The sequence below is a fragment of the Scyliorhinus torazame genome, chromosome 17 (genome assembly GCF_047496885.1).
Source record: "Scyliorhinus torazame isolate Kashiwa2021f chromosome 17, sScyTor2.1, whole genome shotgun sequence".
NCBI lineage: Eukaryota > Metazoa > Chordata > Chondrichthyes > Carcharhiniformes > Scyliorhinidae > Scyliorhinus > Scyliorhinus torazame.
Genome location: NC_092723.1, coordinates 115009524 through 115035300, shown reverse-complemented (window position 1 = coordinate 115035300; position 25777 = coordinate 115009524). Strand labels below are relative to the sequence as shown.

Below are 25777 nucleotides of genomic sequence, written 5' to 3'. Positions count from 1 at the left end.
AGGAAGATGGAAAGACCTTGCTCTTCTATTGGTCAGTTGCCCTGTCTACTATTGGCTAGAATTACTGTCCTTTCATTGGCCTAAAATGAAACTTTAACTCTGATATTATTGGTGTGTGTGACATGCAAATGAAGGATTAGACTGCAACTCTAATTCCGTTGGTTAATCAAGCTATAAATGTTTCTGCTTCACTGCACTAAAATGGGGTGATACGGTGAACTTCACTGTGTTGCTCTCCATGTGCACATGTTAATAAAGATTGATCAAAGAGTGCTCCTGTGTCTGCCTTGCAATACTTCGCCAAAAGCAGTCCGCTGGATTGGCACCGCATCCACCACTTTCAAGAGCCAATCCCTCCACCACCGACACACAGTGACAGCTGCATGTACAAGATGTACTGCAGCAACTTGTGGAGAGTCATTCGGCAACACCTTCCAAACCCACAACCTCCCTCATCTAGAATGACCAGGCCAGCAGATGCATGGGAACACCACCTGCAAGCTGTTTAAGTCACTCACCATCTTGACTTGGAAATTTATGGCTGCTCCTTCACTGTCACTGGGTCAAAATCCTGGAGCACCCTCCCTAATAGCACAGAGGGTGTACCTACACCACATGGGCTGCAGCGGTTCAAGAAGGTGACTCACCACCACCTTCTCAAGGGCAATTAGGTATGGGTAACAAACGTATACCCACATCCCATGAATGAATTTAAAAATTGACTTGAATCACATCATGGTAGATGGAGACTATTTAAAAAAATATATAAATTTAGAGTACCCAATTTATTTTTCCAATTAAGGGGCAATAGCATGGCCAATCCAACTAGCCTGTACATTTTTGGGTTGTGGGGGTGAAACGCAAGCATGGGGAGAATGTGCAAACTCCACACGGACAGTGACCCAGAGCCGGGATCAAACCTGGGACCTCGGCACCATGAGGCAGCAGGGCTAACCCACTGTGCTACCATGCTGCCCTGTAGATGGAGAATATTACTTTTTTTTAAATGGAAACATAAAAAACTGTCATCAGTGAAGTAAAACTTACTATTATTGGATTTTTGTAAAACTTTTGCCTCCTTTAGGGATGGAAACCAGGTGTCCATACCCCATCCCACATCCTTAGCTGCCCTCTGAAGTAGCTGAGTGAAACACTCAGTTGTATGAAACACAAGAATCACCTGGTTTTCCTAATGGCATCTTGAGCTTCCATGAACCACTGCCTCTTGTGGAAAATGTGGAGTGAGGGGAAGGAATGTGAGCATGTTGCTCACGTGTTGCATCACAATCAAGTGACAGTAGATTCATTATTTACCATACTTTTTTCCTTCTGCAAATGTTTGCACACGCTCTCCCTCTTGATCAAGGCTCTGTTAACTACTACATGTTGTAGTGATTTGTGGCATATTTTATTTTCATTTTACTTGTGTCATGGATGGAAAGAGATTCTGACTGTTTGCATCTATGGAGGACTTTCCTTTTCGCCTGTTGCTTCACCGCGCCAGCAACCCAGGTTTGATTCCCACCAGTGTGGAGTTTGCACGTTTTCCTTGTGTGTGCGTGGATTTCCTCTGGGTGCCCTTTCCTCTGTGTGCTCCAGTTTCCTCCTACAAGTCCCGAAAGACGTGCTGTTAGGTGAATTGGACAATCTAAATTCTCCCTCGGTGTAACCGAAAAGGCGCCGGAGTGTGGCGACTAGGGAATTTTCACAGTAACTTCATTGCAATGTGAATGTAAGCCTACTTGTGACAATAAAGATTATTATTATTTTACTTATTCTGTCCTTGAGTAAGTTTGTTCAGTGCTACGGTGGTGCATGGTTAGCACTGCTGCCTCACGCTGCCGAGGACCCGGGTTCGATCCTGGCCCCGGGTCACTGTCCCGTGTGGAGTTTGCACATTCTTCCCATGTCTGTGTGGGTCTCACCCCCACAACCAAAAGATGTGCAGAGTAGGTGGATTGGCCACGCTAAATTGCCCTTAGTTGGGGAAAAAATAATTGGATACTATGTTCAGTGGCACAATATTCGTTTGTGGAGTTTGATTTGTTAAGTCAAATGCTTAGACCCTTGAGATTAATATTTTTGACCCAACCCAACAAATGCTTCCTCATTACCGGCCCACTTAATGTAAGCAAAAGTACAAATTTGAATAGCGTTTATGTGATTGGATTTGTGGCTACACTGAGTTCTGCATCACTATCTACAGGGTTTAACATCCAATAGTTATTCACCATCTAATGTGCCTTGTACTGGCCAGCCAGTTGCTATCTTTTATTCATTCATGGAATGTGAGCTTCGCTGGTTAGGCTGGCATTCATTGCCTGTCCCCCAACTGTCCTTGAGAAGGGGTGGTGAGCTGCCATCTCAAACCACTTCAGTCCACGTGCTGTAGGTTAGGTACACCTACAGTGCGGTTGGGGAGGAAGTTCCAGGATTTTGACCCAGCAACAGTGAAGAAATGGTGATCTATTTCCAGGTGGTGAGAGGCTTGAAGGGAAATTTGCAGGTGGTGGTGTTCTTATGTACCTGCTTCCTCCCCTAGGTGGTAGAGGATGTAGGTTTGGGAGGTGCTGTCAAATGACCCTCTACGAGTTGCTGCAGTGCATCTTGCAGATGGGTACACATTGCTGCCACTGTGCACTATTGGTCAAAGGAATGAATGTTTAAGATGGTGGATACGATGCCAATCAAGTACACTGCTTTGTCTTAGATAGTGTTGAGCTTCTTGAATGCTGTTGGAGCTGCACTCATCCAGGAAAGTGGAGAATATTCCATCACACTCCTGACTTGTGCCTTGTAAAATCATAGAATCCCTACAGTGCAGAAGGAGGCCACTCGGCCCATCGAGTCTACACTAACCCTTTGAAGGAGCACCCCACCCAGGCCCACTCCTCCGCCCTATCCCCGTAACCCCACCTAATCTTTGGACCCAAAGGGGCAATTTAGCATGGGCAATCCACCTAATCTGCACATCTGTGGGCTGAAACCGGAACACCAGGAGGAAACCCATGCAGACACAGGGAGAATGCAAATTCCACACAGACAGACTACACACCCGAGGCTGGAATTGAACCCGGGTCCCTGGCGCTGTGATGCAGCAGTGTTAACCACTATGCCACCTTGCCACCCCAATTGTGGACAGGCTTTGGAGAGTAAGGAGATGAGTTGATTGCTGCAGAATTCCCATCCTCTGACCTGCCCTTGTTGCTGCAGTTTTTATATGGCTGGTCCAGTTCAGTTTCTGGTCAATGGTAATCTCCCAGACCTTGTTGACAGGAGATTCAGTGATGCTGGAGGGTTACCCTCTCACTTGCTGGAGATAGTCATTGCCTGGCACATGTGTGGTGTGAATGTTACTTGTCATTTATCAGCCCAAGCCTGAATGTTGCCCAGGTCCTGCTGCAAGCAGCAATAAGTGCTTTATTATCTATGGTTTTGCGAATGGACCAAAACACTGCCATCATCAGTGAACATCCCCACCTCTGACTTTGTGATGAAACAGCAGAAGATGTTTGGGCCTAGGGCACTATCCCATAGCAATGGCATAGGGCTGAGGTGATTAGCCTCTAACAACCACAATGTATCTCACTTGTCTGTTTTATTTAATTTAAATAATGCACAGGTTTTTCTCCTGTCTGTCATCTTTATATTGCTGTTTCTCCTGCATCTTTCTGTCGGGTGGTTCTATACTGGGGTATAGAAGGCAGCCACCAGTGGCAGCACCTGCAGCTTCTCCCTGATTTTGCTGTATAACCATTTATGTCCTCCAACTTCCTCCTGATTATCTTTACCTAAATCGCCCCTCCCTCTTCCAGTTACTTCTTGATTTCATCCACCTTCCCCATCAATAACCTTTTTTTTTTCATAAACTTCAAGAGTACCCAATTATTCTCTTCCAATTTAAGGACAATTTAGTGCGGCCAATCCACCTAACCTGCACATCTTTGGGATGTAGGGATGAGACCCACACAGAAACAGGGAAAATGTGCAAACCCCACACGGACAATGACTCGGGGCCGAGATCGAACCCGGGTCCTCCGCGCCGTAGGCAACAGTGTTAACCGCTGCACCACCGTGCTGCCCTCTCCATAACCTTTCTGTTGTTTCTCAATTTCCTTTCCCATTCTGTGCTGCCTCTTAACTCTTCATCTCTCTCTCTTCCCCGCCCCCCCCCCCTTGCCTACTTCCTTTCTCCCTAAAATTTCTGCTTTATTGACTGTTTGCCTCCACTTTCTCTAACTCTCAGCCCCACCATTGTCCCTGTCCCTTCTTTTCAATCACACCACCTTCCTGTTCTCCTGTCCCAGTGACTCGGTAAAGCCTCACATTGACAAAATTACATTTGAGATCTTTGAAAGCGAAACTAATGTCTAGATGAAGATGTTCTTCTGCAGCAGCACTTGAGACTGGAAAAGTAAGCAGTGGTAAGTGGAGAAACCTAGTTTCTTTGTGAATGATTACACTCACCTTGTGACACAGGAAGTAAGAGTGATCATCTGAAAAAATATTCCAAATGCAAGGCTTGAATTTTGTTTTATTTCCATCCATTAGTTGATATAAAATCCTCATGAGGAAAATTCTGTACAGTCATCATGAAAAAATTGAATACTTTAGTTAAGATGCTTGTAGATCCACCAAATTGTTGGTCACTGAGCACAGGAAATGGGGATATTGGATTCCACTAAAGTAGGTAGAAATGTGAAAAGTGAAAGTTGCAAGAGTCCCAGATGACCACAGGCTGATCTCCCTTTTGAAACAGAGAGCTGACTGGTGGTTAGGTGGCGGCACGGTGGCACAGTGGTTAGCACTGCTGCCTCACAGCACCAGGGACCCGGGTTCAATTCTGGCCTTGGTGACTGTATGGAGTTTGCACTTTCTCCCCTGTCTGTGTGGGTTTCCTCCGGGTGCTCCAGTTTCATAGATCATAGAATTTACAGTGCAGAGGGAGGCCATTCGGCCCATCAAGTCTGCACCATCCCTTGGAAAGAGCACCCTGCTTAAACCCACGTCCTCCAATCTATCCCTGTAACCCAGTAGAGCCAAATGACCTTTGGTCACTAAGGGGCAATTTAGCATGGCCAATCCACCTCACCTGAACATCTTTGGACTGTGGGAGGAAACCGGAATACCCGGAGGAAACCCACGCAATCACTGGGAGAAAGTGTAAACTCCACACAGTCACCCGAGGCCGGAATTGAACCCGTGTCCCTGGAGCTGTGAAGCAGCAGTGCTAACTACTGTGCTACCCACAGTTTCCTCCCACAATCACAAAGATGTGCAAGTTAGATGGATTGGCCATGTTACAAATTGTCCCTTAGTGTCCAGAGATGTCCAGGTTAGGTGGGGTTACGGGGATAGGGCGGGGGAGTGGGTAGAGGTCGGGTGCTCTTTCAGAGGACCAGTGCAGACTCTATGGGCTGAATGGTCCCCTGCACTGCAGGGATTCTATTGTTCTATGGTTACTTAACCTCAGGATCACCACACCTCAGGCAAGGGATGAGCTGGCGAAGGCGGCTCCTTCATGAAGGACCTTAACGATGCAGTGATTGAACCCACAATGTCGCCGTTTTAATAGCGTTGATACAGTGAGAATGTTCCCCCTTGTGGGGAAGAGTGTAATGTGAGGCCATGATGGTCACCAAGAGCTCCAATAGGGAATTAATTAAATCATAGAATCCCTATAGTGCAGAAGGCAGCCACTCAGTCCATCGAGTCTGCATTGACCCTCCGAAAAGAACACCCTACCTAGGCCCACAGCGCTGCCCTATCCCTGTAACTCCATCTGTCTTTTGGACCCCAAGGGGCAATTTAGCCTGGCCAATTTACATAACCTGCACATCTCTGAACTGTGGGAGGAAACCCAAGTGCCCAGAGGACACCCACACAGACTTGAGAATGTGCAAACTCCACGCAGTCACCCAAGGCTGGAATCGAACCCGGGTCCTTGGCGCTGTAAAGCAGCAATGCTAACCACTGTGCCACCATGCCGTGCTGGCTCAGAAGAGACCTCTTCATCCAAAGAGTGGTAAAAATATGAAACCTACTATCACAGGGAGTGGTTGAAGTGAATAGTACAGATATATTCGAGGGGATGCTGGACTGGCAGATGAGGGAGAAGGGAGTATAGGGTCATGATGGTAGATTTAAATAAGGCTCAGTGGAGCATAAACACCAGCATGGACTTCTTGGGCCGAGATCCTATGTAAAACAGATGACCACATTGCTAAGTGTGGGAACTTGCTGTGTGCTAATTAGTTGCCATATTTCTCATATTGCAACAGTGACAGCACTTCAGAAGTACCTCATTGGCTGTAACATGTTTGAGACATCTGATGATCATGAAAAGGTGAAATTAAATGCAAGCCACTCTTTTTCCTGCAACCGTGCCTCTTTCTATTTCTCTAGTTTTGTCATTGCCTTTCTCACTGTGCGCTTTTCTCAGAGCATAAATTGCTGCCTTTGTATTTGAATCCTTTTCTCCTGTCACTACCAAAGTTTCTTCTGTACCTTTCTGTATCCATCACTGTGGTGTTCTCATTTCTTCCTATACCACCTTGTGTTCAGTTTCTTTATCCTCCCACTTGAATTTTGAAGTCTAGTTTACACAACAAGATGGCACAACATGGGCCACGGTGGCATTGAGTACTGAGATTTAGGCGGGTGGAGTTATCAGGGAGCTAATGGGATATATGTAAGGGGGAACGTGATGTGACCTGTGGTAGGTATGGTGGAGTCATTGGGCATGGAACCAATTCCTATTAGATAATTTGGAGCACAAAATGGGATTGTGGCACTAGGAGGAAGGTAGTTGCTGCACCATTTGACCTGCAGGCATGTAGTGGGGCTTGATTGCGTCAGCAGGAGAATTTGAGAGAAACAGAAGTAGGGGTTCTGTGGTTTAGGCACATGTCAGATGCTTTAAGGATGGGGTTATTAGAAAGCTTCAAGCATATACATTTGGATAGCTAGAGTAATTAGTGAGGAGTGGGTATACTACACTTGGTAGGAGAATCTGGAAAGACTGCATTTGGTTTGTCAACATCAAGGATGAAGGTGGTTTGAGAGGTTTGGGTTTCTGGAATTTGTGTTACCTGGTTAATGAGGATTGAAGGAAGAGGCTAAGATGGTAGGACACACAAGCTGCCAACAACAGATGGGGTCTAACAATCTTCCCAGTCCTTTTACTGGCCTCTCCTGGTAGTAGTGATTGATGTTGAGTGAAGTTGCACAAAAACAGTTGGCTTCCTCCTCAATTTTTCCTTCACGTATCAATCATCACCTCCTCTTTCTCTTTCCATTTGTTCTGTATCCTTGGTATCCCTTTCCTACTCATTGTAGATCATACTGAGATGTCTACTACATGTGAGGAGAATTCTATGAATAGATTTGTTGATGCACATCATCAAAATGGCTGCTCTTCATCCTTGGATCTAGACAGTGAAACGTAGATGGCTCTTGTTTGGCTATGACAAAGTCAAACTGGCTCACTCGATCCACGTGTACACTTTCTTGATTCTAGTGATCTGGAGAACAGACCAGTTCTCCTTTCAATAGAAAATTAGGTTTCTGGGTGAATTCGCACACAGCCTTGATAGCAACAAATGCTGACTTTGCCGATGACGCTCACACCACTTGATCAATTTTTATTGAAAAAGGTGATAGTGTTTGGAAGCCAAAACATTGCATGGTGAGTTTTCTCCCTCTTCGGTGTTCCCTAAATGTCCTCTGAAGAATTTGACTCATGCAAAGGTATGGTTCTTTGTTTACCGCAAAGCCCCTTGATGACCAAGAGGTTAGTTTTCATGCTTGTTGCCAGAAGGCGATTATTAGACGAGGAGCATAGCCCAGCTGATCTTTATCTTCAAGTTTATGGGGCAGCTAATTTCTGAGGTTTAAAATGACACAGAAGGATTTCCGGTGGCGGCCATGAAGGAGTAGGTCGCACATTTGGTGGCTCCCACTCGGTCGGACCTTTGGACCTTTTCCCCGATTTTTTTTCTCGGATTTTACTTAGAAAATTGATAGCCGTCACGACCATAAGGAGGGGTCCCACGCCAGTGCATGGATAGGCGGACCAGGAGTGCTCACAAAGGAAGAAATAAGTAAACAGAGAAGGCCTGGGCTGAAGCTGCAGCGGGAAAAAGCAAGGCGGAAGACCAGAGTCCTGGCTCGACGACCCAGCGGTCGACTGAGCAGTGGATGAAGTTTATCCAAGAGGGCTTTGCCAAGCAGAAACAGGAATGCTTGGACCTGATTTGGGAATCGATTGCTCGACTGGAACAGAGATTGGATGCTCAAGATCGGGCGATCCAGAAAGCACTGACCGAGCATGAGGAACACCAAACAGCAATGGAGGTGGAGAAGGGGATGCTGAGAGACCAGCAGAAAATGCTCCAGGAGAAGGTGGCGGCTCTAGAGAATAGGTCCCGCTGGCAGAATTTGAGGATCGTTGGAGGGGTCCGAAGGAGCGGATGCAGGGACATATATAGCGGGTATGCTTGAGAAGCTAATGGGGGAATGGGATGTTCACCTTTGGAGGTGGATAGGGTGCACAGAGCACTAACGAAGATGCCATGTGTAGGTGACCCCCCCCCCCCCCCCCCGAGGGCGATGGTGGTGAGATTGCACAGGTACCTGGATAAGGAGCGTATTTTACGGGGGCAGGCAGACACGGAGCTGTAAGTGAGAACAGCATCCTGCGCATTTACCAAGACCTGAGCGTGGACGTAGCCAGGAGAAGAGCGGGATTCAACCAAGTAAAGTCGACCCTTTTCAAGAAGGTGAAGTTTGGACTGCTGTATCCGGACTGTCTTTGGGTCACCTATGAGGAGCAACACTTCTTTTTTGAGTCGCCTGAGAAAGTGATGGACTTCGCCAGAAGGAAAGTGCTGGCAGGGGACTGAGGTGTTTGAACTTTGCTGCAGTGTTCGTGTTTTTTTTAAAAAAGAAAAAAAAAATTGTTTTTGCACTATATTTGTAATGCCTTCTGTATCGATCCTGGAGCTGCCGCGTATTTTATTTTTTGTAAGTTAAAGTTTGCATTTGTACTGGTGGGGGATGGAGCTGTGAATTTTTGATGTGGGTTTTTTCTTTTCTTTTTGTTTCTTTCGGTTAACTGGGCTGGGAATGTTTTCTCTTGAATATGTGTGTCCGAGCGGGAGAGGGGAGGGAAACAATAGGTGGGAAAATGTTTGGTGCCATGTGCGGGGCTACCAAGCTAGCTGGGTGGGCTGGCTCACAGAAACACAGTGGGGGATGAGCAGATGTTATGCTTGTTGAAGGGGGCTGTTTTTACTCTGCTGTGATTGGGGGGGGGAGGAGGGGTGAATTGCTCTGCTGACGGGGAAGGGACTGTTGCTGGGGGACAAAAGAAACGTCGGGGACGGAGGCTGCCTGCGGGCGGGCCTGCGGGTGCACAGGCACGAGCTGGAGACTGGCCTAAGAAATGTGATGGCTGATCGGCGGAGGGAGGGGACGAGAAGCCCTCCCGACCAGGCTGATCACGTGGAACATTAGAGGGTTAAATGGGCCGGTTAAGAGGGCATGCGTGTTCGCGCATTTGAGGTGATTGAAGGCAGATATGGCAATGTTACAGGAGACGCAACTTAGAGTAATCGATCAGACTAGACTAAGGAAGGGATGGGTCGGGCAGGTATTTCATTCGGGGCTGGACTCTAAGACTAGAGGGGTCGCGATCCTGATTAATAAACGCATGTCATTCGAGGCGGGAAGAATAGTTGCGGATGTGGGAAGTCGGTACATCATGGTTAGTGGGAAGCTGGAAGGGCTGCCGGTGGTACTCGTGAATGTTTACATGCCGAACTGGGATGATGTGGAGTTTATAAGGAGGATATTGGGGAAGATCCCGGACCTGGACTCTCATAAGCTAGTCATGGGGGGGGGGACGGGGGGGACTTCACAGTCATTGACCCAAGGCTAGACCGATCAAGCTCAAGGACCGGCAGGGTGCCAGCAATGGCAAAGGAGCTGAAGGGGTTTATGGAGCCATGGAGGTTTGGGGGCCAAGAGTGAAGGAGTTCTCTTTCTACTCACGCTTGCATAAAGTGAACTCCCGGATCGACTTTTTCATCTTGAATAGGGCTTTACTGACTGGGTAGTGGACACTGAGTACTCAGCGATCACGGTCTCGGGTCATGCCCCGCACTGGGTGGACGTCTAGGTGAGCAAGGAGTGTTGCCAGTGCCCACATTGGAGATTGGATATCGGACTGTTAGTGAGTGAGGAGGTGTGCGGGCGGGTGAGGAAATGCATCCAGAACATCTGGAAGTTAATGACACGGGGGAAGTCTCGGCAGCAATGGTATGGGAGGCGCTGAAGGCGGTGGTCAGAGGGGAACTGATTTTGATACGGGCCCACAGGGAGAAGGTAGATAGAGCAGAGACTGATCAACTGATAGGGGAATTATTTCAGGTCGACACGAGATAGTGGAGACCCCAGAGGCAGGGCTGTTAAGGCAACGACGGAGGCTACAGGTGGAGTTTGGCTTGCTAACTACAGGGAAGGCGGTGGAGCAGCTGAGGAAGGTGAGGGGGGCAATATACGAGCATGGAGAGAAGGCCAGCAGAATGATTGCGCAGCAGCTCAAAAAGGGGGAGCCAGCCAGGGAGATTAGGAAAGTGAAGGACAGAGACGGGAACTTGGTTGGAGATTCAGCAGGGGTTAACAGGGCGTTCAAGGAGTTTTATAGCAGGCTATATGAGTCGGAACCCCCAGCTGGCCCGTAAGGGATGAGGCAATTCTGAGGTTTCCGAAGGTGGAGGAAGGACTGGTAGAAGGGCTGGGGGCCCCGATTGGGATTGAAGAAATAGCAGAAGGGCTGAAGGCCATGCAGTCGAGTAAAGCCCTGGGACCGGATGGGTACCCAGTGGAGTTTTACAAAAGGTTCTCTGGGATGCTGGGGTCGCTGCTGATGAGGACATTTAATGAGGCATGGGAGAGAGGGGTGCTTCCCCCGACGATGTGACAGGCCACGATCTCATTGATCTTGAAGCGGGAGAAGGACCCTGAGCTATGCGGGTCCTACAGACCGATCTCCTTATTAAATGTTGACGCCAAATTGTTGGCCAAAATCTTGTCCGCTAGGATCGAAGACCACGTTCCAGATGTGATTGGGAGGACCAGACGGGATTTCTTAAGGGCAGGCAGTAGGCAGTTGGCGGCCACCATTAGAAGACTGTTGTATGTGATCATGATGCCTCCAGAGGGGAGGGACGTCGAGGTAGTGGTCGCAATGGACGCTGAGAAGGCCTTTGATCTGGTGGAATGGACCTATCTGTGGGAGGTGCTGGGCGGTTTGGGTTTGGACGGGGCTTCATCGACTGGGTTAGGCGACTGGGTTAGGCTGCTGTATCAGGTGCCTGTGGCGAGTGTACGGACGAACAGGTTGACATTGGGCTATTTTAGGCTGCACCGGGGGACGAGGCAGGGGTGCCCCCTCTCCCCACTGCTGTTTGCGCTGGCCATAGAGTCGTTGGCAATTGCGCTGAGAGCCTCAAGGGGCAGGTTCTGGGTGGGGTGGAACACAGAGTCTCGCTATAACGCAGATGACCTCCTATATGTTTCTGGCCCACTAGAGGGGATGGGAGAAATTATGAGGACTCTGGGGGAATATGGCCGGTTTTCGAGTTATAAATTGAACATGGGGGAAAAGTGAGATGTTCACGATCCAGGCAAGGGGGCAGGAGAGGCGAGTGGGGGAGCTGCCGGTTAGTGGTAGGGGGAAGCTTTTGGCACCTAGGCATCCAGGTGGCACGGGAATGGGAACGGCTACATAAGCTAAATCTGACCCAACTGGTGGACCAAATGAAGGAAGATTTCCGAAGGTGGGTCATGCTCCTGCTATCACTGGCTGGGATGGTACAGAGAGTGAAAATGACGGTCCACCCGAGATTCCTGTTTGTTATTCAGTGTCTCCCCACCTTTATTCCACGGGCCTTTTTTAAACGGGTAAACAAGGTGATCTCTGGCTTTGTATGGGCAGGCTTAGGTTAGTGTGTAAGAAAGGTGGGACCTGTGAGGGAGGAAGACTGCCGTTGCACTATGTTTACATTTGTATGTACACTGTTTCTTCTGTTATTGTTACAAAATTGCAAATACCTCAAGAAAATGTTTTATAAAAAAGAAAGAATGACACAGAAGATAGGAGTTGGGGAAGCTTATATGAGGCACCACAGTTAAGACACCAGAATTACAGCGTAATAAGTTTATATGGCAGATTTCATTATAAAGACGGATATTGGATTTTATAATATGGAAAATCTGACCGGAAATGTGGAAATACAAGATTTTCTTAATATAGATATAGCTCCACCTTGTCAACTTAGTACTGTTAGAGTGACCTGGCAGCTAGACCCATTCCAGATAGAAATAAAAGTTAAGACATGTTAATAAGGCAGTAAAATATGCATACTTTAAAAAAAATGATTGCTCAGATAATTTACATTTGAACTTTCTTGGGTGGGATGGCTCTGATGAGAAGGTGTAATTTGAATGCTGGCATTTTACAAGGTTGTAGGACACATGATGATGTGTGATTTGTATTTCATTGTCGTTTATTCCTCCTGCAGACTAGAACAACCATACTTGTCAGCAAGCGCACAGTTCTTCCAAGCGCTGGGCCACTGCTCGTCACTGGAACGATTCTGCATTGTCTCTCGCCATGGAACATTCCAGCATGATGCAGTCATATTGTTCATGACCAAGTGCCCGGATGTCGTCATGTGTCACATGTTCACAGGAGAAACTCTAGTGGCATGCAAGAACCTTCAACAAGCACTGATTCAGGGGTAAGTGGGGGGGGGGGGGGGGGGCGGAATAGTTTGTGTACGCTAACAGCAAGACACGGCTGCAATAGGTTAAAGGAGCCAATGTACCAAGTTCCTAATGCCTTATGTTGAAGTAGACCAGAAGGTTAATGAATGCTAAATAAAGTGCATCAGATAGCCAGCAACCTGTCTTTTATCCTATCAATACATTTATTTTTGTTAAAATGTCATTTAAATGAATTAAAATTTCATAATACTCTTTATAAAAGCTGCGAAATATAGGAAAGGAGTAGGACATGCTCTGCCATTCGATAAGATCACGGCTGACCTGATTGTGGTCTCAAACTCCTGTCTGCCCACCCCCATAACCGTTGACTTTCTTCTTGATCAAAAACCCTGTCTAACTTGACCTTGAATACATCCAATGACCCAGTCACCACTGCTCTCTGGGGAAGAGAATCCACAGACTAAATACCCTCTGAGAGAAAAGAATTTCTCCTCATCTCTGTCGGAAATGGGAGGTCCCTTATTTTTAAACTTCCCTAGTTTTAGTCTCGCCCAGAAGAGGAAACATCCTCCAGGTATCCGCCCTATCAAATCCCTTCAGGATTTTAAATGTTTCAATAAAATCACCTCTATTCTTCTAAACTCCAGTGGCCATGGGCCAACCCTGTTCAACTTTCCTTCATAAGTTAGGCCCTTCATCCCAGGAATAAGTTGTGAGCCTAGCCAGCGACACCCACGTTTTGTGAAACAATGTTTTAAAAAGCCAAAGTTCCCACTTGCTGATTACTATCTAGTGATTCTTGCTGGAAGTATATATCCATGAATAATTGTGATGCCCATCCTGCTCCCTATCCCAAGCCACCTTGGTTATGTAACTTAACTAACATTGTCCTGATTTTAACACATGAGGGCACCAACAGACTGCCAGGGCGAGAGTACCATATTCCAGCAGCAATCCTTGCTTTCCAGAGGAGGGAAAACATTGGGGGGTGGAATAGAGAAGATAATTTGAGGTCTTAAGTGCACAACGTTTCTTTCGGAGGGTTAATGGGGGTTGTGACTACTGCTGTCCCCTTGTGCGTGGATCGTGCCTAGTCAGCAGAAATTCTGCATTTCACTGCAGCAAATTACTTTGAAATGCGGCATCTTGTGCAGGTACCAACAAGAAAGTGTTGTATATTTTATAAGCATTAAAATATGTTTGAAGTTTTGTCATAATATTCTCCTTCCACCCGAGAAAATAGGATGGGGACTACAAATGTTCTCTTTTTGCTCCCCGGCATACCAGAGCAAGAGTCCGTCTATTTTGTTCGAAAAGTAAGGCTTGAGCATTAGCTTAAATCGTTTTGAGCATTTTGAGATTTCTTTATTCTTTCAGTAGGGGGTGATGTTGTAAGAGGTATCAGACTAGTTGTTTTCTATCTTTCCTACATGGGCAATATGAAGCTTGTTCTGTAACCTAAACACTATAATGGGATTGAATGGGACTAAAGTATTCTAAGTGTTTTACTGCAGTATTGTGACATGTTAAACATCATCTCTAAATGGTGTTTCAGCAAAAAGGTTACAAATAGTTCAGGATTTTTTTCTTACTCTTACTCTTGCACTGCATCACTCGAGCACGTTTGGTGCGAATAAAAGAGCAGCAGTGATACAGAGTTATTAGTGGATTGTTTGATTTATACGGTCGATGTGGACTCATAAATGATTCATGTGTGCATTATCCTTTTCATAATGGATAGAGGTACTTAATCCCTCCGGATTTCCAGAAAATGTTATCTGTAATCTACATTCCTGTGTGTGATGTATGTGTGTTTGAAGGTAGCTGCACTTTGGAGGGAGGAAATGGGTAGAGGAGAAGAAAAGAACAACTTCAAATTAAGGAATGTAAAAGGCCATGGTAAAAAAAAATACAATTCGAAGGGAAGCTATGAAGAAAAACTAATAGCAATGAAAGGAGGCATTGGGAATATGCAATGCCTAGTGAATTGCACTCCCTAATTTAAGATGTTGCCCAAAGGGCTTCAGTTGAGTGGATTTTCTTTTTGTCCCTTATGAACCAATAGCTTCTATAATGCATGCTTTGAGTTCCTTGTAGATTACTTATAATGTTGGTCCATTTATAGGAGATATTTTGGATTTTAAAGTATGTGGCCACTGCTGAATCAATTGCTGATTCCGTTATGGTCATCTCTCAAAGTCTGGCCTGAGGCAGAGACCTATTTATTTTCCCAATGTCACCATCCTCTAGGTTACTATGTGAGAGGTTTTGCCTTCTCTCACCTCCACCACCTCATGCTCATTTATGCTACATTTTCTTATTTATTTATTTATTTTATAAATTTACAGTACTCAATTATTTTTTTCCAATTAAGGGGTCATTTAGCATGGCCAGTCCACCTACTCTGCACACCTTTGGGTTGTGGGGTGAGATCCACGAAAATACGGGGAGAATGTGCAAACTCCACACAGACAGTGACCCAAGGCGAGGATCGAACCGGGTCCTCAGTGCTGTGAGGCAGCAAATGCTAACCACTGCGCCGCCATGCCACCCTCATGCCAAATTTTCACTGGAGTTAAGTTAATCGTATGAGGCCAAGTGATATTACTTATGTAATAAAAGCAAAATAACACGCATGCTGGAAATCACATAGTAAAAACACAAAATGCTGGAAAAACTCAGCAGGTCTGGCAGCATCTGTGAAGAGAAACAGAGCTAATGTCTCTGGTCCGTTCACTGAAGATGGGTCGTACGGACTCGAAACATGAACGGATTCTGCCAGACCTGCTGAGTTTTTCCAGCATTTTCTGTTTATATTTGATATTAATGAAGAACATTGAATAAAAAGGGCAAGTCCTTGCTAGCTTATTTGAAGCCTGTAGCCTGCTCAGTTCACACTTTCTGCTGCTATGAAATCAATTACAGATCACCCCAAGTATTATGGAATCGCTTTTTGACAGCTGATTACTAAATGAGATGCTTTGCAGTCTGCTGTTTATGGATGCCCTCGTGCCAGGCATCCATGGTAGGAATTAAAAATGAATGGTGGCAGCTTTACCAGTGGCAAAGGGGCATGACCTTGTCCACAAATTATGAATCAGACATAGTAGCTCTACCTTCAGACTTGAGATGGACACTGATATTGCTCATTAATTGCCAATTTCTTTAACCTGTTTCTTCCAAATCAGCAGTCATGATTTAATTCAATCTATACTATGCTGTATTGTTTTCCCCCTCTTCTGTCTTCTTGCCACCACCCCCACTTTTGCTTTTTCTCAATTTATTTATTCCATTATTTTAATCTGTGAGGATCCACGCCTCGGATGAATCGGGTTCAACAACAGGGGCCATATTAGAAATAGATTATTTGTTAGATTTGCTCAGTGGATAACACTCCCGCCTCTGAGTCACTACTACTTAGAAAATTACATAATATTGCACATAATTCCAATTCAGCACTGAGGGGTCGCTGCACTGTCAGGGTCAGTACTGAGGGAGCGTTGCACTGTCAGGATAGTACTGAGGGAGGGCTGCACTGTCAGGATAGTACTGAGGGAGCGATGCACTGTCAGGATAGTACTGAGGGAGCCCTGCACTGTCAGGATAGTACTGAGGAAGCGCTGCACATCCAGGATAGTACTGAGGGAGCGCTGCACTGTCAGGAACAATACTGAGGGAGTGCTGCACTGTCGGGGTCAGTGCTGAGGGAGCGCCGCACTCACAGGGTCAGTGCTGAAGGAGCGCCGCACTGTCAGGGTCAATACTGAGGGAGCGCTGCACTGTCAGGGTCAGTACAATTAGTACTGAGGGAGCGCTGCACTGTCAGGATAATACTGAGAGAGGGCTGCACTGTCAGGATCAGTACTGAGGGAGGGCTGCACTGTCAGTATCAGTACTGAGGGAGCGCTGCACTGTCAGGATAATACTGAGGGAGGGCTGCACTGTCAGGATCAGTACTGAGGGAGGGCTGCACTGTCAGGATCAGTACTGTCAGTACTGAGGGAGCGCTGCACTGTCAGGATAATACTGAGGGAGTGCTGCACTGTTGGGGTCAGTACTGAGGGAGGGCTGAACTGTCAGGATCAGTACTGAGGGAGTGCTGCACTGTCAGGGTCAGTACTGAGGGAGCGCTGCACTGTCAGTATCAGTACTGAGGGAGGGCTGCACTGTCAGGATCAGTACTGAGGGAGGGCTGCACTGTCAGGATCAGTACTGTCAGTACTGAAGGAGCGCTGCACTGTCAGGATCAGTACTGTCAGTACTGAAGGAGCGCTGCACTGTCAGGATAGTACTGAGGGAGGGCTGCACTGTCAGGGACAGTACTGAGGGAGCGCTGCACTGTCAGGGACAGTACTGAGGGAACGCTGCACTGTCAGGGTCAGTGCTGAGGGAGCCCTGCACTGTCAGGGTCAGTACTGAGGGAGCGCCGCACTGTCAGTGTCAATACTGAGGGAGGGCCGCACTGTCAGTGTCAATACTGAGGGAGGGCCGCACTGTCAGGGTCAGTACTGAGGGAGGGCTGCACTGTCAGGGTCAGTACTGAGGGAGTGCTGCACTGTCGGGGTCAGTGCTGAGGGAGCGCCGCACTGTCAGGGTCAGTACTGAGGGAGCGCTGCAATGTCAGGGTCAGTACTGAGGGAGCCCTGCACTGTCAGGGTCAGTGCTGAGGGAGCGCCGCACTCACAGGGTCAGTGCTGAAGGAGTGCCGCACTGTCAGGGTCAATACTGAGCGAGCGCCGCACTGTCATGGTCAGTACTTTAAAAAGAAATAATAATTTAGAGTACCCGATTCACTTTTTCCAATTAACATGGTCAATCCAAATACCCTGCACATCTTTGGGTTGTGGGGCGAAACCCACGCAAGTCAGGGTCAGTACTGGGGGAGCGTCGCACTGTCGTCAGTACTGAGGGAGCGCCCCACTGTCGTTGTCAGTACTGAGGGAGCGCCCCACTGTCGTTGTCAGTACTGAGGGAGCGCCCCACTGTCATTGTCAGTACTGAGGGAGCGCCCCACTGTCGTTGTCAGTACTGAGGGAGCGTCGCACTGTCGTTGTCAGTACTGAGGGAGCGCCCCACTGTCGTTGTCAGTACTGAGGGAGCGCCCCACTGTTGTTGTCAGTACTGAGGGAGCGCCCCACTGTCGTTGTCAGTACTGAGGGAGCATCGCACTGTCGTTGTCCGTACTGAGGGAGCGCCCCACTGTCGTTGTCCGTACTGAGGGAGCGCCCCACTGTCGTTGTCCGTACTGAGGGAGCGCCCCACTGTCGTTGCCAGTACTGAGGGAGCGCCCCACTGTCGTTGCCAGTACTGAGGGAGCGCCCCACTGTCGTTGCCAGTACTGAGGGAGCGCCCCACTGCCGTTGCCAGTTCTGAGGGAGCGCCGCACTGTCGTTGCCAGTACTGAGGGAGCACCGCACTGTCATTGTCAGTACAGAAGGAGCGCCACACTGTCCGGGTCGGCGCTGAAGGAGCGCCGCACTGTCCGGATCGGCGCTGAAGGAGCGCCGCACTGTCCGAGTCGGCGCTGAAGGAGCGCTCCACTATCCGTGTCGGCGCTGCACTGTCCGGTTGGGCGCTGGGGGAAAGCTGCACTGTCGGGGTCAGCGCGGGAGGGGCGCTGCACCATCGGGGTTGGCGCTGGGTGGGGCTGCACTGTCGGGGTCAGCGCGGGAGGGGCGCTGCCCCATCGGTGTTGGCGCTGAGTGGGGCTGCACTGTCGGGGTCAGCGCGGGAGGGGCGCTGCACCATCGGGGTTCGCGCTGAGTGGGGCTGCACTGCCGGGGTCAGCGCGGGAGGGGCGCTGCACCATCGGGGTTGGCGCTGAGTGGGGCTGCACTGTCGGGGTCAGCGCGGGAGGGGCGCTGCACCATCGGGGTTGGCGCTGAGTGGGGCTGCACTGTCGGGGTCAGCGCGGGAGGGGCGCTGCACCATCGGGGTTGGCGCTGAGTGGGGCTGCACTGTCGGGGTCAGCGCGGGAGGGGCGCTGCACCATCGGGGTTGGCGCTGAGTGGGGCTGCACTGTCGGGGTCAGCGCGGGAGGGGCGCTGCACCATCGGGGTTGGCGCTGAGTGGGGCTGCACTGTCGGCGTCAGCGCGGGAGGGGCGCTGCACCATCGGGGTTGGCGCTGAGTGGGGCTGCACTGTTGGGGTCGGCGCGTGAGGGGCGCTGCACCATCGGGGTTGGCGCTGAGTGGGGCTGCACTGTTGGGGTCGGCGCTATTCATTTTTCTTTAAATTTAGAGTACCAATTTTTTTCAAATTAAGGGGCAATTGCGCACCTTTGGATTGTGGGGGTGAGACCCACGCAGACACTGGGAGAATGTGAAAATTCCACATGAACTGTATCCCGTGCCCTTGGTGCCGTGAGGCAGCAGTGCTGGCCACCGTGCCACACCAATATTTTTTCCAATTTAACAAATTCTGCCAAGTTAGACTGTCAGCCTGTGGCCTTGGGTGGCATCGCTGATCTCCAGCCGAGCAGGAGTCTCTGGCGCGCGATCAAGGAGGCAAGGGGTAGGGTTTCTGCCCCTCACCCCGAAATGCATTCTGTGTATTCTAACACCCGTAAGACCACCACTAGTGGGCATGGCTCCACCCTCACAACCTTGGACATAGCCTCGAAAAAGGCTATCCAGTACCTGACGAGTCAGGGGCTTGACCAGAAGATGTAGGTGTGGTTGGCTGGTCCTCCCGACCCTTTCTCATTGGTCCTACACCTCCAGGAAGAACCCGCTCATGTGTGTTCTGGTTAAGTGTACCCTGTGCACTACCTTTAGCTGCATTAGGCTCAGCCCTGCGCTTGAGGAATTGGAATTTGCCTGTGCATAGGGAACTCTAATTAATTTTTTTTTTTTAAATTAAATTACCCAGTTCTTTTTTTTCCAATTTGGGGGCAATTTAGCGTGCCCAATCCACATACCCTGCACATTTTTTTTTTTTTTGGGTTGTGGGGGTGAGATCTGCGCAGACACTGGGAGAATGTGCAAACTCCACACGGACAGTGATCCGGGGCCGGGATCTAACTCCAGTCTTCCTTGCCTTGAGGCAGCAGTTCTAACCACTGCGCCACCGTGCCACCCCTCCTAATTCACTTTAGCATGCTGCCTCCAGTAGAGGAAGAAAAATGAAGAAACGAGAAGAAATATCGGCAACCAGTATTGTTCTATATTTAATATTTTAGGAGCATTACCTGCATTCGAATGGGCTGGTTTAGCACAGGGCTAAATAGCTGGCTTTTAAGCAGACCAAGGCAGGCCAGCAGTGCGGGTTCAATTCCCGTACCCGCCTCCCCGGCGGAATGTGGCGACTGGGGCTTTTCAAAGTAACTTCATTTGAAGCCTACTTGTGACAATAAGTAATTTTCATTTCATTTCATTCTTTTTCCATTTCGTTACATCCTTTTTCAGTTTTGTTTTATTTTAGCAAAAGCTTGCTGCACAGATTTAAAACTCCCCTGGTTGCTATCATACTGTATAGTCATTATTTGGACATCTAGAATTTTTCTGTGATCATGAAACACTTCAATCTTGAAGCACATCTAATTTGCTCTTTAAAGATGCAGTAAAGGTCTAACACACTTTATTTCTGTCATTGAAGCATATAAAAGCAATATCTCTAGTTCTACTTTTTATAATGTTTAGTATTATGCCAAAAAATCAGTGGAAATGGAAGTCATGTTTTTGAAAACATGGATGTGTAAAAGCAAGAATGGGTGAGGATGGGTGGGTGAAGCCTGAAAGAACCGAAATGCAATATAGTGGATTCTGACTCGATAAAGGCACAGATGCACTCCTTCAGTCATTAGCCATGCATTACGCCTCATTGAAGACCAGATTTCTAGGCCCAGTTAGCACTATATGTCAACTGAAGTCTCACCAGCAAGATGAGAATAGGCAGGGAAATAAGCCAGCCTTTGTTCTGAAACGCAAACGTCACAAGCAACTAACTTCTGAATAACCGAGCTGAGTATGAATCTTCCAGTGCAAAACAGGTACTCAGCAAGTGGGGAGTCATCCTCATCAGCCTGTGTATAAGAGACAATGGCATTTACTACTTCTAATTTAGAGCACTTTTTGACGCAGCTAAGTCTGAGGTGACAATTTCATACATCTTCAATAAGGGCTCTTTCATATATTGTAAGGTGCTGGATATATGTTTCCATTGTACCCTAAATCTTCAGGAGGTATGGTTTTCTTAATGTATAATAAGGAACCACTATGCTTTCCAATGTACCCTAAATCTTCAGGATGGGATTTTTAAATGCCACCTGATTGGCTCCATGACACTTTATTGCACGCAACACTGTTGAACATGTGTGGTGGAAATCTGGACCCACAAACTGGTGAGCAGGGACATGCTGCTATAATCTTTGTGCTCCAAACCTGCCACCTGCATAAATGTAATAACATAGAGGTATACAGATACTTAAACATGATTGTGAGCTCATTGGTATGAAGGAAAAGCTTCCAAGGGATGAGTCTAAATCCCAAACTGGATTCCACTCCTGTCTGAAATATATCATTGGAAAAGCTTATTAAATAGAGCACTTCACGATTGCAGTTATGAGGATGACTTTCACCTGTCATTAGGCCATTTCCTTCCTGTGATTCAGTTGTTTGTACCTGAGTTTACAGAAGGGACATCAAAAAGAGCTTATGGGATTTTAAGTGGAAATAAGCACATTAAAATCAGTAACTAGTTGAAGGTTTGGTCTTGTCTTACAGATGGAAAAAGAAAAAACATTTTTTTTTTACAACAGTAGTTACAGATACTAACTGGTACACTAGGTAGTACTGGGTCAGTGTGTTTTCTTTTGTGGAGGGGCCGCTGTCTCCATTTAGCTTCAATTCTTTTAACCTGGTGTCCAGTGCGATGTGTGACAGGTTGGATTCTAGCAGCCATTCGCTTTCATGTGTGTGTGGATAGTGGTTATTGGGCAAGATACTGAACAGTGGAAACACTGCAGCTGAATGTAACCCTGTCCATATACACATACCTCCAGCTGAACAGAAATACAAAAACAGGATCCCTGGCTAATGTTTTGTTTTCCCCTCACCAGCAAAAGGATGCATCTTGATTTTAACATCCACAATGACACCCTTGGGTTATGCCCACGAACTGATCTGTAGGATTCAGTGTTTATCTGCCCACTGAGTCGTTGGAAGAGTTATTGTAAAGAGAGACTGACTTGAATTTTATACGTCGCCTTTCATAGCTTCCAGATGTCCCAAAGCACTTCACAACCAACAAAGTACTCTTGCAGTGAAGCCATTATTTTAATGTAGGAGGCGGCGCAGCTAATTTGCGCACAAGAAGTTTCCACAAACAACGTAATGGCCAGATAATCTGTTTTTGGGCTCTGAGTAAAGGATAAATATTGGCCAGGACACAGGGAAAACTTCCCTGCCCTTCTTCAGAATAATGCCATGTGATCTTTTGCATCCACCTGAGAGGGTAGATAGAGTCTCAACTTAACATTTTATCCAGAAGATAGCACCTCCAAGATTTGGTGCTTATGTCTCCCAAGTGAGCCTACACCCTTTCTGAGTCAACGGTGAGATCCACTGGCATCAATCAGCAACGGCAAACTTATGATTGGGAGTGTTGTTTTCTTCTTTTCCCACTTCTCCATTGGTGCTTGGGAATAACTTGCTGACTATTGCCAGAATTGATAGGATCACAAGTTTGATGGTGCTGTTATTTAAAAAAATATATACCTTGTGCAAAAAAGCTCAGGAGAAATTGGTCTAACCGTTCACTTCATCCCGAGTGTTGTAAAATCTTGGATTAGATCCTGTGGCTTGTGTTATCAATATTTGGCAAGTTGGAGTTGCTGATACTTGATCATGTTTTGGAAAATAAATCTCACTAGGTTTTCCAGATAATGCGGAATAAATAAATTGACTGACCTGCACTTAAGCTGTCTAGCTGGCATTTAACTGCCTAAATTAATATCGGATTACCTTGTATAACCCAGCGAAACAAAGCATTTATTTAGTTCGAAATAATTATCATTTGGGCTGTTGCTAACTTTTGGTTGGCTCTTAAATGTTGCTCGTTGTATCTTTACTTAATTTGCTCTGTTTCTATAACCTTTGCTCTAGAGTCGCCGGGTATCTTTATGATACCACCACGAGGTTCAGGTTCAAGTGCTGATCAATAACTCAATACACCAGTTAGTAAGCTTCAAATCAAAACACATTTATTCTACACAGTCAATCACTACTCATGCATAAAACTCTACTTACTAGACTATCTCTAACACTAAAAGGCCTATACTTAGCTTTGGAACTGGCCCACCAGGTCAGGGGAACAAATGGCCTTTAGTTCGATTCTGAGTCTGCAGGCTTCAAAGCTGGTATAGACTGGTAGCTAGGAGCGCCTATCTCGTAGCGTGCGTTGACTGGAGACTTACTTGGTTGATGCAGCTACTAGGCAGGTCACGGTCAAGGGTTGTTTCGAGCTGCTGAGAGACCCTGTCAAGAAGAACAAATTGAACTTGCGGACTCTATTTTATAGTCCCCAGGGGCTTCACGCCATTCGGGGCGGACCCTGTACCTGGTTCCAAGTGATTGGACTAAGTTCTGATCACTTGGATCGATTTCTCCAATACTAGAGCTGTTCCCTGATCGCTGGGCGGTTCCTAAGTATCCGTTGGCCTTCCTTTCTCTTGGCTCCTGCCGGAGCCGAGGAGTCTGGCTGGCCTTGTTTACCTTAACTGTTTCCAATTGTTCCTGGGGATCGCTCATTAATATGCAGATGGTTGTTAGTTTCAGTGCTGTCAGGGTTCCTGCAAGTTCTGATACACAGGAAACTTGGCACCGCTGTTTTTCCTGCGTTTGACTGAATGTCCCTGCATTCTTAGCGGATCTCCATTTTAAAGTCGGGAAGTGGCCAACCCAGGTGGCTACAGGGCAAAAGCTGAAGCAGCTGTTCGAAGGGCCATTCTAACATGTAGGTACAAATACCAGGAACTGAGGCACAATTAGATTTCCATTTATTTATACATTGTGGAACTGGCTTGGCAGAATTACTGAACTGATGGTGAGATAGCATTGAATTAACGTCTGATACGGTTGTTGGCTTAGGATATTTTGACGTTTCATGCTAAATTCACTTTGCATGTGTAATCTAGCTGCTCTGATGTCAACCATCATATTTTGATAAATATTCAAATAATAAGATATTTGTCTTATCAATGTTTTTGTTGATGAATAAATCCACCAGTGGTGCAGTTTTCTGGTTGTTGATATTGGTGAAAATTGGACTTGCATTGGCCAGCTATTGGAACCCAAGATAGTATGAGCAATATTGAAAACTATTCTATAGAGTGGATTTTGTGGTTCAGGACAATTCAAAGCCTTTATAACTGTGTAAAATATAAAATTTGCAATAATATTTGAAACCAATATTATTAAAGCAAATAATTTGGTTATCGTTACATTGCTATTTAGAAGGCTTTCTGACTCCCATTTCTTGCATTGCAACAGTGATTATTCTTCAAAGGTACTTAACTGGCAGGACGGCACAGCGGCGCACGCAGTGGTTCGCACTGCTGCCGGGTACTGAGGACCCGTGTTTGCTCCCGGCCTCGGGTCATTGTCCGTCGGAGTTTGCACATTCTCCCCGTGTCTGCATGGGTCTCACCCCCACAACCCAAAGATGTGCAAGGTAGGTGAATTGGCCAAACTAAATTGCCCCCTTAATTGGAAAAAAAAAGGAATTGGGAACTTTAAATTTATATATATTTTTAAAAGGTACTTAACTGGCTATAAGGTATGCTGGCACGTCCTGAGAATGCGTAAAAGGCTACATAAATGTGTCTTTCATATGACAAAAGCCATAAAGATTAAGTGGCCCATTGGGCTAATCTCCATTGTTTTTTGAGCATGGCACAGGTGCATGGGTTGTGCAGTTTGCTGGATGATGATTAAGTTAATAAATTTATGATTAAAATAAATTCTAATCCAGAAATAAAGAAAAAATTCCAGATTGATTTTGTTTCCTTGAAGTGCATTATTATTGCGATTATTAACTGCATTATTCGTGCGATTGTCAACTAAAAGGCATTATGTAATGTATGTGTTTTAATGGCTTCTGTTAGTTCTGCAGTGAATGTTGCCATGGCGATGCCTTCTTCCAGGCCATCACTGCATGTACATCTGATATGCAGGCAGATGGTCAAAAGAACTGACAGCAATAGCATAGGGGAGTGTGTGTGAACGAGAACACTAGTCAAGACCAGCAATCTATAACTCCATTGGGACCTTTTGTGTCCATTTTGAAAAGCAAAGACACTAAGGCCTAGAACAGATCAACAATTCCAGTCTGACATGCATGTTGCTCATCTCTCATGCAATGCCTTTACTGCAGGAATTAGTTAAAATGCCTCCCCTCACTGAAGTTTACAGCTGGTGCCTTATAGCATTTTTAATTTATTAAAATGCACCTTGACACTAATAGTTTAATGTGTAAACATTGACACCTTATTCACCAGTAACACAGCAGTTATTTTGTACTTCAACGCAGCTCAGTGGAACAGTTCCTCAATCTGCAGCACGGTAGCACAAGTGGCTAGCACTGTGGCTTCACAGCGCCAGGGTCCCAGGTTCGATTCCCCGCTGGGTCACTGTCTGTGTGGAGTCTGCATGTTCTCCCCGTGTCTGCGTGGGTTTCCTCCAGGTGCTCCGGTTTCCTCCCAAAGTCCAAAGACGTGCAGGTTAGGTGGATTGGCCATGATAAATTGCCCGTAGTGACCAAAGCGGTTAGGAGGGGTTATTGGGTTACGGGGATAGGGTGGAAGTGTGGGCTTAAGTGGGTCGGTGCAGACTCGATGGGCCGAATGGCCTCTTTCTGCACTGTATGATCTATGTAATAGCTGCAGAGAGTTTTCTGTCCATGTTTCAAATACTTGACAGGCTGCTTCTATCTAATATATAAATTAGCGGCCATTAGCTCTGCTACAGCAACGGAGGAAGTAAGAATT

At 46.9% G+C, this 25777-nt stretch overlaps 1 protein-coding gene across 1 annotated transcript in view; it reads left to right on the top strand.

Annotated features, from left to right (window-relative positions):
* fbxl18 (F-box and leucine-rich repeat protein 18) overlaps positions 1-25777 on the top strand; it is a 64515-nt gene that overhangs the window by 26719 nt on the left and 12019 nt on the right. Inside the window, exon 3 of the mRNA XM_072480925.1 lies at positions 12588-12806. Coding sequence (XP_072337026.1) covers positions 12588-12806 — 219 coding nt within the window. The remainder of the gene's footprint in view (positions 1-12587; positions 12807-25777) is intronic.